The sequence below is a fragment of the Chaetodon auriga genome, chromosome 14, assembly GCF_051107435.1.
Source record: "Chaetodon auriga isolate fChaAug3 chromosome 14, fChaAug3.hap1, whole genome shotgun sequence".
In the NCBI taxonomy this organism is placed as follows: Eukaryota; Metazoa; Chordata; class Actinopteri; order Chaetodontiformes; family Chaetodontidae; genus Chaetodon; species Chaetodon auriga.
In genome coordinates this window covers 41,210-54,831 of record NC_135087.1, presented here as the reverse complement: position 1 = coordinate 54,831, position 13,622 = coordinate 41,210, and the positions used below count along the sequence as shown (strand labels likewise).

The 13,622-nt window shown below is 42.9% G+C and overlaps 1 protein-coding gene across 1 annotated transcript; it reads left to right on the top strand.

Annotated features, from left to right (window-relative positions):
- Window positions 1–360: 360 nt before the first annotated feature.
- Window positions 361–12,954, top strand: rcor1 (REST corepressor 1). The gene is made up of 13 exons (XM_076748762.1): window positions 361–1,026; window positions 1,114–1,173; window positions 4,351–4,431; window positions 4,534–4,586; window positions 4,690–4,851; window positions 6,907–7,025; window positions 8,950–9,028; window positions 9,163–9,213; window positions 9,346–9,492; window positions 9,602–9,679; window positions 9,842–9,899; window positions 10,048–10,286; window positions 12,483–12,954. Exons 1-13 carry the CDS (start codon window positions 846–848, stop codon window positions 12,525–12,527), a joined length of 1,353 nt encoding a protein of 450 aa, XP_076604877.1. The 5' UTR covers window positions 361–845; the 3' UTR covers window positions 12,528–12,954.
- The last annotated feature ends 668 nt before the right edge of the window (window positions 12,955–13,622 follow it).

The following is a 13,622-nucleotide window of genomic DNA, read 5'->3' as shown; positions in this document are numbered from 1 at the left end:
CTTACCTTAGACCACTGCAGCTGTTTGACTTTATTATAGTTCATAATGTGTTTATACAGCAGCCTCCACTTCACTTCTATTTGTTAACTGAAAAATTCAAAAGGGTCACCCTCACAGAATAGATTAATGGATTATTGGAGTGTTTAAATAGTTGCTGACAATCAACTGATTATTTTTAAGCTAGTTATTCCAATATTAAAAAAAACATTTTTAATATTTGTGTGGAGACTAGAAAGCTGATCAGAGTCAATAGCTAATTTATTTTAAAGTATTTGATATGATAATATCTGACCTGTGATGGCAGCAGAGATCACTCTCTCTCTCTCTCTCACTCACACACACACACACACACACACACACACACACACTCTCTCTCTCTCTCTCTCTCTCTCTCCTCCTCCTCCTCCTCCTCCTCCTCTGTGATCGATCAGCTTCAGTGTGGCTGATCTCTGATCAGCTTTAGTTCCTTTTTCCATACTTAGGTTGTGCTGGTGTCCGTGAGTCCGTCTGTCGGTGTTGGTCTGGTTTTATCTGGTTTGTTCTGGTTCCGGCTGCTTGTTCCGTAACTTTTCGGACTAAGTGAAGCTTCAGTCTCGGGTTAACTGTTAGCATCTTTCTGCTGGAGCTCATTAATCTTCTGTTCGCTTCATTTCACGAATCATTTCCATCTCAGTCTCTGCTTCACACCGAAACCTCCCGCAGCACGTAGGACCGAACAGTTTGCTTCTGTACGAGCACACTTAACCGGTTCGGTTCTGTTAGCAAGGCAGCTAAGCTAGCTAGCTAACTAACTATTAGCCTGAGTTAGCAGCTAGGAGTTAGCACGAGCTGCCTCGGTAGTCGTCATGCCGGCGATGCTGGAGAGAAACTCAGAGGCTCCAGGGAAGCGGAGAGGTAGAGCCCCAGCGGGAAGCGGCAGCAGCAGTCACGGAGCAGCAGCGAACCCCGGCGGGAAGAATCTGTCCGGTAATGGAACTAGCTGCTGGGAAGAAGGAAGTTCAGGCTCCAGCAGCGACGAGGAGCATGGTAGGTAGCCTCGGTCACTGTTGTACAGCCGTGTCCTGTGTGTGCTCTTAATTACTATTACTATCATTGGTGTACATATGTGTACAGGTGGAGGAGGGATGCGGGTTGGACCGCAGTACCAGGCCGTGGTTCCGGACTTTGACCCGGGTAAGAATCTAAGCACTGCTAGGTATGCTGGAGGCGGAGTAGTAGCCTCGAACAGCAGAAACACTGAAGTACATGATATAGGTTAGCAGACCTCTCAACTGGTTCCAGTCCTCTTAAATTGGTTTCTACAGTGCCTCTGTCATACTGGTTATGACACACTGATTCTGGTTCTTTGCCATTTGGAGTTTTATACTGAGCAGCTTCTTCAGTATGTAGCTCTACAACAGATTACTTCACTGCTGCTTCCTCTGGAATATTTATTTTACTGCTGCTAATCCTGGATCTGCTCTACAGTCTGCATCACACTGGTTTTATATGTCTTAGTTTCATGCTAGCTGTGCCGAAATAGATGATGTGCAGTTTATTGATTTACACAATAATAGCAAACAAGAATGACGACAACAACAAAACTTTGCAAGCAGTGAAAAGGATTGATAGTATATAAAGAGTCGACCCTGCACCCATCAACTCAGTCAACACAGACAGATCCCACTCACACTATTTTTACTTTGTTTGCCAGCAGGCTTGCTGCAACAAACCCTTCAGTTAATTTTTTACCTCAATGCCACCACTCACCTCTGCTCTGGAAGCCCTCGGTAAAGTACAAAAAAAACCCCAAAAATGTGAAGATCGGATCTCCAGCCTCTACTGGATCCAACAGCATGAGTGACACTGTCGCTCGCTGGCTGCAGAAGCTTCTCAAATTCCAGACTGCAACACCAAGCTTCTCTGGCTTGATCTGGTAACCACAGAGATGGAGCCACCGGTTGTCGGGTTGTGCCACTGGCCCATACTTGGAGCCAATCCCAAGGCAGGGGTCTGTTCCACACACGCTCCTCCTGTACTCCACCACCAGGGTCTGTCCCTCTGAGTAACAAGTTCAGTGTGTGAGGGAAGACGGAGCAACATTTGTCCTCTGTCGGCTCAGAGTCCAAGGCCAGTCCAGCACCACTGCCCTCAAAGTTGAGTGGTTCCGGTACTGGTCCTTGTCTAGGGAGTGGAAACCCTAGCATAACAGCTTTGTGTGCCCAGGGTCATGGTTTACATAGATGTGAATGACTTTCAAAAGGAGTAGTCTGAACTTCTGAAAACTTCTTTTGTGCACTTGTTTTGCTCTTTGAAAACATCTGTGAGAAACATCTACATATCCAGTCCCACCCTCACCTGTAGCTGCGGTGCTGGGCGTTTCAACAGGCTACTGTCTCGGCACACCTGGCTCTCTTCAGCCCGCGTTGTCCTCAGTGTCGCACACATTGGCAATTTCAACATCTTCTTGGAATGCAGACAGTTATTTAGAGGCGATGACATACATCCAAACTGGTTTGGGCCGAAACTACTGTCAGCAAACATTTCGTTTTCTGTCACCCACCCAGTGTTCTGCTAACAAGTTGCCAAAACACTGTCACCACATCCACCATCGCTGACCAGAACATTGTCTCCTCCCTGCATTAAGAATAGTTTTGTGTTACTCTCTTTATTGACAGTATTTAATGTATTTGATACTGTTGATCATGAAATCTTACTCCATAAACTTCAGTCTATAGGTCTCGATGAAGCCACGCTTAAATGGTTCCACCCTAACCTCACGAGAGAACTCAGACTGTTGTTGCTGATGGGATTCAGTCAAGCCCTCTTGCCATCAGAAAGCGGTTGCCGCAGGGGTCTGTCCTTGGCCATTACTCTTCATATTATTCATAAATAACATAATTCTTCTTCCAGTTCTTCGGCGTCCATTTTTCTGTTGATGATGGTATTTTATATGCCCAGGCTCCACCACAGCTCAGGCGCTGACTCATCTTCAGTCTGCCTTTCATGCTTTCCAATTATCACTCCTCAATCACAGAGTAGTTTTAAAGGCAGAAAAGACACAGTAGATGGTGTTCTCCTCCTCCACCAGTGATTCTGACTGTTCTGCCACTAAAACTTTAACTGACATCCAGATTGCTCCTGTTGAGTCATACAAATTCTGAGGAAAAAGTCTTTCAGGATTCATATTCAACATTTGACTCAAAAATTTTAAATCTATCATCAGTTATTTCTTGTAGAGAAATAAAGGATGTTTGTCGTCTTCCAGCAGTAAAACTATCGTTCAGTCAGTCTTCATGTCTTTTCTCTGCATTGTCATGCTGTTCCATCAATACGTTAGCAGCTGTGTATCACAGTGCATTAATCTTCATCACAAATGACAAATATTGTCTTTATCAGTGTTCTCTGTATCACACGGTTGGGTGGACTTCTGACTGTCAAGAAGAAACAGCCATCTCATGTTAATTATCTATAAAACTCTGCTGTTGAAGCTTCAAACTATCTCACATCTCATCTCTCACATATGTCCAGTAACTGCAGGACACAATCCAGGATCTGCTGAACCTCAGATATCCCTCATGACCACACTAACGTTGGCAGAGCTGGTTTGGGGTACGCCGCACCTTTTAAAGGGAATGAAATGCTAACTGCCGTCAAACTAGAGTCCAACGTCCCCTGTGGAGATTTTAAAGCTTTATTGTTTTTTATGATTCTTCTGTTTTTATTAGTTCCTTGTTTATTTCCTATTTGTGTTGTTTCTGTTAGCTAGTTAGCTAGTTCTTGTCAGCGTTTCTTGTTCTCAGGTCTCTCTCTTGACTGTGAGACAGTGGCAAGAGTAAAATCTACACAAGATACAAACATGTCATTGTGGTATCTCACACTGTAAAACTGGCAATGTATCAAGAGAAAGAAGATGGAACATAAAAAATAAAAGTGTTTTCATTTATTAAATGAGTCTGAATGAACTGGCAGTGAGAGTTAGACCTGGTTCGTTAGAGAAGGGCAGAGAAGGGCAAACAAGATGAGAACAAACATCAGGAAATGATGATTTATTTGGCTTCGACAGATCCAACCCTTTGTATTTAATATGAAATGAAAGTGTACTTAATAAAGTGGTGTACCCAATAAAGTGGACACCGAGTGTAAAAGCTGAATACTACTCGCAAGAGTTACAACAGTAGCATCATGTGTATATGTGGAGGAAATGTGACACTGAGACAAACGTGTGGGGTCCCTTCAGCCAATCATGACCTGTTCAGCAGCACTTTTAACTTGATGTTAATAAAGACAATATTTATGATAATAACACAGCAGGTGGTGTGTGTGTGTGTGTGTGTGTGTGTGTGTGTGTGTGTGTGTGTGTGTTCTCAGAAGTGGCCCAGGCAGCTCAGCTCAGAGAAAACCTCGGCATGTTGGTTTGGATCCCCAGCAGCTGTCTGAACCAGACTCAGTGTAAGAAACAACTCTCAGATTTCTATCGAAAATGTAACTTGTCAATGAAGATGAAGGTGATATTTGATGTTTCAGATGTTTACAGTGTGTCCTCTGTTTCAGTGGATGAGTACGTTGCTATCGCAAAAGAGAAACATGGCTACAATATGGAGCAGGTATTGAGATCTGTGCTGTGATCTTCAGAGTGAATATGTACTGACTAACAGACAGCAGAGAGCCGTGAGTCTTCTTCTTCACAGTATTTATCTTTATCTTCAGGCACTGGGGATGCTCTTCTGGCACAAACACAACATTGAGAAATCTCTGGCAGACCTGCCTAACTTTACTCCATTTCCTGATGAGTGGACAGTGGAGGACAGAGTCCTGTTCGAACAGGCCTTCAGTTTCCACGGGAAGAGCTTCCACCGCATCCAGCAGATGGTATGTCACCACCAAAGCCAGTTCATTTACATCACTATGACCAGTACAGACACTAAGATCAGTGCAGGTACTGTGACTGATATAGAGTACAGTACTCACACTCTCTTAACGAATACAGATCTGTGCCACTTAACATGTCATGAAGACCTTTAAGAGGTTCGTCCTGTGCCACATGAAGAGCTCGCTGAATGATTGCCTGGACCTGCAGCCGTTTGCATACAAGCCAAACATTTCAGTAGAGGATGCCGTCATCCTTCTGACCCCCAAGGCACTCTCAGAGTGGAATAGCAGGGAAGCACCCTGAGGGTCATGTTCTTTGACTTCTCCAGTGCTTTCAACACCATTCAGCCCTGCCTTTCTAGGGGGCATCTGGTGATGCAAAGGCACTGTGACACTGCACCCTGGATCTCACACTACGTCACTGGCCAGCCACAGTATGTCAGGGTGGACGACAGTGGTTCTGAGGATGTGATTAGCAACATCTGCACACCTCTTAAGGTTTTATGAAAATAATATCTAGAATTTGGGTCATACTGTATTAAGAAATGTTTCTGGTAGAGTGACAGGTTTGCCTGCTAAACCTCGTTAATCAGCACGATTGATGAGTGAACTTTAAATCCTTAATTACAAAGCAGTTTGCCGGCTCTTTCCACAGATCTGACACCCTGCATCTTTGTTCTCCATTTGCTGCTCACCTGCTCATCAGGATTTCGCTCTGTGCTGCAGGAGCTAACATTATGGATATGATCTGGATTGTGATGTTAAAGTTAAGATAATGTTATAGGGAACGTGATGCATGTTGCTCTGAGCACAGACACACAGACTTCTATGTACAAAGCTTGCAGATTCTTGCAGAGGCTGTTTCTGGCTAGCATGGTGGCTCAGTGGTTAGCGTCACAGCTAGAAGGTACTGGGTTCATTTCCTGGCTGGGGCAGGGCCTTTTGGTAGGCATTTGCATTTTCTCTCTGTGCTCGCGTGGGTTTCCTTTGGCAGCTTTGTGTCCCCCCACCCCACCAAGTCGTTTAACTGGCATGTTGTGACGTGACTACCCCCATCCCTTCTACTCCTGCTGCCTCCTGGTGATCAGATTGCCTATTGGCGCTCTCAATTTATCACAGTTGGACAATATGAAAATAGAAATGATCGCCCAACCCTAGAGAAGAGGACTGACAGAGAACTTTGTCATGTGGTGCAACATCAGTAAGACCACAGGTTGGCGGTCAACTACCAGAGGGCGAGGAGGCCCCCTTTCCCAGTTATCATCCAGGGGAGAAATTGGAGACAGTGGACTCATACAGGTACCTTTGGGTCCAAAATAATAAAAAAAATGGACTAGTCTCACAAGGATACCCTTTTCAGGAAGCAACAGAGCAGACTGTGCTCATGAGATCCATCAGCTCCTGCAGACCCTCTGTCAGTCTGTCGCAGCCAGTGCTCTGTTCTTTGCTTTGGTGTGCCGAGGTGGTGGCTTTTGGGCTGGTGATGTCAGCAGACTCAGCAAGCTGGCATCGAAGCCCAGCTCTGTGGTTGGACTCGAAAGTGGACAGTTTGGAGTCAGTGGTGGAGAGGAGGATGAAGGACAAGATCAAAATCATCCTGGGTAGTCTCTCACCCTCCCTATGTGATGAGCTGTGGTAGATGGGCAGCTCATTCAGCCACCAGATCATCCCAACCAGGTGTTAAACGGATACCTGTTGCCCTCAGACTGTACAGCAGCACTGGAGACCACAGTCTGTTACTCCACTCGGACCACCCACCTCTGGTGGACACTCAACACTCTGCTGCTGTTCATCACACTGCTGTCACTTTATCTTCTAATTCTTGTCTCCAAATACTTTTGAGTAGTTTCTATTTTTAATTCTGTTCTTATTTTAGCTTCATGTACCTCTTATTGTTTATTTCTATTACTCTTTCTATCTCTGTTTCTGTGAAAATGTGAGGGAGGATCAATAAAGGATTATCATGTCTTACATACTCTGAACAGTACAGATAAAAAATACTGTATGTATATTGCTGTATAAACTGTTCATTAAAGACTGTCTCTCTCCCTTTAGTTACCAGATAAGTCGATGGCCAGTCTGGTTCGGTTTTATTACTCCTGGAAGAAAAGTCGCAGTAAAACAAGTCTGATGGACAGACAGACACGAAAACACAAGAGAGAGAGAGGTGACAGGTGAGCTGCAACCCGCTCAGGTAACACGGGTTTTCTGCGCTGTATGGAAAAGTATAGAATTTAATTTTAGTAATGTTCAGGTCAGGATAGTAAATGGAAAAATTATTTGAGAGTAAATGGAAAAATATGTGTTTCCAGACTATTGCCACTATTCTCTTTTCTAAAAGACAGAATTCTTAATTTCTTAAAAAAAAAAAAAAAAGTGTTTTCTGTTGTTTTGAGCCTAAATGCTTATAACTGTGTGAGAGAGGGCACCATAGAGCGAGCGCGGCGTCATCGAAAGCAAGGCAGGAAGTATGAAGTGCTCACTCCTACACGAAGCTGCTGCTACGCCTCTCTGTCCACACGCCTTATAACTGTACCAAATCCAGACATCTGTGACCAGATAAGTGAGGCAATACCTTTGGATTGCATATATGTTGTGCATAGCATCACAAATACCCAAATATTAAGACTGTCTGAACAGTTATGAGTTATGCAGTTTCAGCATAATGGCATACATAGTAAGGCTACCCCTTAAAACACGATGACTCAAGCCATCAGTTGTGAAGACCTACACTCGATTTGCATTTTATAAGTCAAACCATTACAGTTTTGTTTTTGTTTTTTTAGCGGGGTCATTGTATGCAGAGCAACGCAGGAGCAGCAGAATGACAGGCTCTAAACTTTATGAACTGAATCTCAAAATGACCACAAACCACAAAAGTAACTGTGGTGGGAATGGAGGAGAGTTGTTCCAGTCTGTCGGCTGCTGTGGCGCTCTGCTTTCGTGATGACACTCGAGTCGGTTAAACCACTTTTGAACCAGACGGTGGTACAACCTGTTGTAATGCCGTCCACTGCGATCGACTCTTTGGCTGATGGCGCTGTCAGCAGCCCAGCAGGAGAGCTGCTCTGTGGTGCGCTGCAATTTTATAACTAGACCACAGTTCAGGACGCACACTTTTACTTAAACTGTGTGGAAATCTCATGTTTTCACATCACACATGATGAAGAATGGCATTAAAATGTGAGTCTTACAAGGAGAAGGTCAGACTCATGTAGGGTGATATCAGAGTTTAGTGGTAATGTTTTGAAGTGAAAGAAAAAACAGGCTATTGGAGCTTGGTGTAAAGAGAAATGCGAGTGTGCTGCCAGTCTCACTGTTCAATAAATCCATATGGTAGCCCGACATGTCAGCAAATTAGACAGGCTGCTTTTACGTCTTTCATCATATTTACTCGCCTTTTACTTTTTCGGATTCTCAAAAAATGTTCCCATGACTCTGTTGTATTTGACTATGTCCTCGCCTTTTACTTTTTCGGATTCTCAAAAAATGTTCCCATGACTCTGTTGTATTTGACTATGTCCTCGCCTTTTACTTTTTCGGATTCTCAAAAAATGTTCCCATGACTCTGTTGTATTTGACTATGTCCATGCGGTCAAAATCATGACTGAAACTCCTGCCCATGAATTTTGTGATTGTCAGATAGTTGAGATGAAAAAAGTCGAATCTTTTAATTGAACAGCTAAGTCTGATTTGACTTTGGATACAGCAGTAACATGTAGTCTGAGTGCAACATGCATGTAGCAGTTGGATTTGAAAACATTTAGTTACATGATAAACATCTTTTGACATCTGAAAATGTTCAAGAACTTTGAAAATTTGAGTCTGGAGTACGAAATTTTGTAATGGAAAATGTGTAGGAATCCTGGGAACACTGCAGGTATTGTAACACTACAGACACCACCACAGGTAACACCACAGCTAACACTGCAGGTAACATGACAGGTAACATAGTCGGTAACATAGTTCTACGGATAAGACAGCAGGTAACACGACAGGTAACATCACACTACAGGTAACGCTACTGTTGGTGTAAATCACCGTAAGTCTTTTGATGTTATTGGAGGATTCTAGTAACTTAATTAAACTGTGTTTCAGTGATGATGAAGCTGAGGATGGAAACACAAATCCTGCCAGTGACTCAGAGTTCGACCCAAATAAAGATGACAAGAAGGAGGTAAATAACTGTCCACTGATTGTTGACTGTTTACTGTCTGTTTACTATTTACTGTTTCCTGCTTACTGACTGCTGTTTTTGCCCGACTGTTTTTCTAAACTGGTTCTTTAACTGACAGATTGATTTCGTTTCAGGTGAGTTCCGGATCAGAGAGATCAGAGGTCAAACCAGCGTCTGGACTGAAGGTAACAACACCTGACCAACACCTGACCACCTGCAGTTGCATCAATTGTCACACCTGTCCTGTCTGTACAAACCTCTCTCTCTCTCTCTCTCTCTCTCTCTCTCTCTCTCTCTCTGTACCTGTCCACCTGCAGGCAGGCAGTAAGGCATCTCAGCGCTTGAAGAAACGTCCCCCCAGAGGAATGTTTTTGAATCAGCAGGACGTCATCTCACTCTCGTCTTCATCTCCTCAAGGATTCATCAGACAGCTGGACTGTCAGCTGGTCTCCATCAAGAGACAGGTGTGTCTGTCTGTTCCCCTGTCTGTCTGATCACCTGTCTGCCCGTCAGCTGGTCTCAATCAAGAGATGGCACTGTCCCTCCTCACCTGTCTCTTCCTCTGTGTTTCAGATTCAGGCCATCAAACAGTCAAACAGCTGCCTGAAGGAGAAAATCAGTTCTGGAGTTGATGAGTTCAGACAACCGGAGGTAACATGGCAACACAGCTACATGTGGCAATGCAGCAACACACAGCAACGCCTCGAAGAAAACATTGTAGTTTGTTGATGTTTGTCTGTTGATGTTGTTGTTGATGTTGCTGTATTTGTTCAACTTTGTGTCTTCATGTTACTGTTACTGTTTTCATTTCAGGTTAATCAGAAGTTTAACACTCGTTGGACCACAGAGGAGCAGCTGCTTGCTGTGCAAGGTAACACCTGAACCTGTTACCAGGTGAACTGACACACCTGTACTACCTGTAACAAAGTGAACTGACAAACACCTGGATTCATTCAACCTTGATTACTTTTATTATACCTCTCAGTCAGTGATTGTCCCTCTTGTCCAATGACACACAGCCATCAGGAAGTATGGACGGGACTTCCAGGCTATCTCAGATGTGATCGGCAACAAGTCTGTGGTTCAGGTGAAGAACTTCCTGGTGAACTACAGACGGAGGTTTAACCTGGACGAGGTTCTTCAAGAGTGGGAAGCCGAACATGGGATGGAGGGGGGAGACAGGGGGGGAGGAGAGGAGGACAAGATGGAGGTGTATCCTGCTGAGGAGGAGGAGGCCGCTGTTAAGGAGTCAAAGGAGGTGAGGAGAAGTTTTCATGTTTACCACAAATCCCAGAATCCTCTCTGTCTGCAGGTTGATTACTTTAATTGTTATCAGGTACATTTATTGTTTTGATGCTATGAAGCCTTTATAAATCCGCCTGTGCTTTCTACTCCATGGTGTGGCTGCTGGCAGCAGCGTAGAGAGTAAGAGTACCATGACATGGATTTTTCAGTACCGACATTACCAAAGTTTTAGCGTATGATGATGATAACATGCATGTAGAGGGCTACACGTGTACTGTACACGAAGTTACATTCAATAACTATTGTTTTCCTCACTAAAACACCACTGCTGATATGAAGGTGTGAAGGTAACATGATGAGCAAAGCTCACCAATTTCTCTGATGTCGGCTGCAAGAACACAAAAGTCTTCATCTACTGCCACCAGCTGAGGAAGAAGAGACCCAGTGGAGTAACTTGATGGAAATGTGCTAACAGCAACAACAGCTGAGAAACTCTGAGGCTAACAGTTATCATTATGTGCGCGCTAATCATTTTAATTCAGACTGCTTTGAGGATCAGTACAAAACAAGATTCATTTCAAACTGAATCTCGAGGATGATCGAGAGCGGCTTCAAACGTAGAGGCTCTCAGTTTTTACATGTTTCTGTTGCTTTACTGTTCATTCTGCTGGTCAGCCTATTGATTTTGGCGTTAGCATGTTCTGTGGCTAATGTGGCTAGTAGCATGTGTTGTAGCCCACAGGCTGGAGCAGTGTTGGAGTGTTTCACGTTGAGGACAGTCAGAGAAACTGTGGACGTTCAGCCCCGTGTAAAGAACCAGAGCAGCAGTTTCGACGTGGAAACTGTTTCTTCTCGTAGCTTTTTGTGTCGTCTCTCGTAGCCTGAGCTAACGTTAGCTCCACCTTCATACTGCAGCTCGAGCTCAGCTGGTCTGAGGTTACAGGAAAGCCTCCTCTGCTGCGTCTGTGTGCGTGTGTCTGTGCTGCTGTGTGTAAATGTGATTCATGGACATGTCCTGTGGGACGCTGACTGTTGGACTAACAGAATAAACTTTGGGTTTGCTGTCGAATAAATGCTGTTGAGATGCTAATCATACTGTTATCTAACTCTGGGAATCAGTCACATTACATGTAATAATTAACCTTCATTATGGGCCAGGTGACTCCTTCATTAACACGTTAGCCTACAGCTCATTTTCATTCACTCCAGTAAACACAACCATTTTTTCAATGTTTTTGCTTCTTAAGACGTGTTCCCTTACATTGTAGAAAGGGTGAAAAGAGTTCATGAATCATGTTTTGAGTGGAATATCCCTTTTATTTTTGCAATACTGTGATTAAAAATACCATCACTCTAACAAAAAAAGAAAAGAAAAAAAATACTGTGATATAAATTTTAGGTAATTTCAACCATCTTTACTGTTCAGTCAGTGTTTGTAGCTCAGATTACACTGCCACCTGGTGGAGATCCCAACACACTACAAAGCATTTAATCTAACCTGTGCTGTCGGACCAGCTGCTAACAAAACAAAAACACATCTGATGTGGGTCATAGTCGATCGATATTGGTGGCAAAGAAAAGAAGGAAACCTGATCAGGGTGACCCTAATTGATAGTAAGTTCATAATTTGACCATGTTTAATGAGTCAGGTGATCTTCAGTGACGACTAACATTGTCTCTGTGGTCAATCTGAGTTGTTTTCGTCAGGATGAAAGGTTGTCAGAGATGCTTCACACCGTCTGATGTGATCGTTCTTCTTTCTTTTTCATTGTTCTTTCTTTGATTGTTGCTGATCTTGTGGTGGAACTCTCTGTTTTTCTTGTTTATTATACTTTAATACGAGTCACATCAAAATAAAAGTCAACAAATCTTCTTGCTTCATCTTTCACTGCTCCAACAGTAACTCTGGTTTAGTTGAAATGAACTTTGATTTCATTCAGTCAGGAGAGGAGAGAGAGAAGGCGACATCAGAGAAACAAGAAATTAGAGATAATATTTTCACATCGGACTCTGAATTACTTTCACTGGATATTTGTGATCATGGACATTTAAATATGTGAGACTTAAAGATTTTTCAGGTGAATTTTTTTTTCTCCTGCCAATCGAAATTTTTTCACAATCGAATGTATGGATTTTTTCACAGTTTGAATTTGAATTTATAAGATTTGTTGACCGCCCTGCTCTGCTGTGTCTCTGCTCTCTGCTGCAGGACTCGTCCTCTCCAGTGGACTCCCAGAAGCCTCAGGCCTCCTGAGACCCTCTGACCTCTGACCTCTGACCCCGCCTCTCTGGTTTTATCATGTCATCTTGTGTTTTATTATGCTATCTTATGTTCTCAGCTTATCAGTTAGTGTGTTGGACTATTGATCAGGTATGAGGTTTGTGTCTTGTCTATCATTACTGCTCTCTCTGGACCAATCAGAAATCAGACCTGATTAACGTGGATGGGACCTGTTTTTTGTCTTTTTAAAATTTTATTTGAATCATGTTTTATGTTTTGAATGTGTTTATTTTTCCTTTTGTGTGTGTGTGTGTGTGTGTGTGTGTGTGTGTGTGTGTGGTCACTCAGGTAGGCGGAAGGTCCTGTCCTGATGATTTCATCCTAATTTTGGAGGTTTTAGGCTCTTTTTGAGGAGTGACAATAAAGCCAAAGTTCATCAATAAATGAATTTTCTTCTTCAGTTTCTTCTCTTTTGCTGTTTGTTGGTTTTAAATGTACAAACATTAAATGTAAAATACAATCAGTACAAACAATTGTCAAAGTTAGTCTGATGTGTTTATGTGACACATGATGTCTTTTCATGGACAGTTTGTTTCCACTTTGTTCTGGTTTTCTTAAGAAAAATTTACTTGTGACAGACAGAAAGAATAAAAAGGAGAGGTGGAAAAAACAAATCAACAAAAAGGATACAAAGTAAAATTAACTACTCATATATTTACATTTTATACAAAAGCGTGTATAAAAGAAAATGGTTTCAGGCTAAATGCTAACATCAGCATGCTAACATGCATCCTTTATTCTCTTCAAAAATTTGGGAGGTGAAGCTCTGCAGGTACACTCTGTACTGACTGGTCTGTGCTGGACTTGAACTGACCAGCCTCCAGTTCCTAAACCAGGTCCACACAGACTGAGCGACTGACGTCCTGCATAATACCTGAACAAATTTCTTGACAACCACAAGTTCATGAAATACTGAGTTTCAGCTTTAAATCATTTGGACCTTGATGTTTTACACCTTAAAAAAACAAGTAAAGGCAATATTCACTTAATTCACAGAAATTAAAATTGTATACTGATGAAATTTTTCATTGAAAGTCTAAAAATCACTGTCAGTCACTGACTATTTAA

What these genes read in the sequence shown, in the direction of transcription:
- rcor1 (XM_076748762.1), top strand. Translation starts at nt 846, where the DNA reads ATGCCGGCGATGCTGGAGAGAAACTCAGAGGCTCCAGGGAAGCGGAGA. An exon ending in ATAAAGATGACAAGAAGGAG is followed by an intron (nt 9,029 to 9,162) that starts GTAAATAACTGT and finishes ATTTCGTTTCAG; the next exon opens with GTGAGTTCCGGATCAGAGAG. An exon ending in GCAGCTGCTTGCTGTGCAAG is followed by an intron (nt 9,900 to 10,047) that starts GTAACACCTGAA and finishes AATGACACACAG; the next exon opens with CCATCAGGAAGTATGGACGG.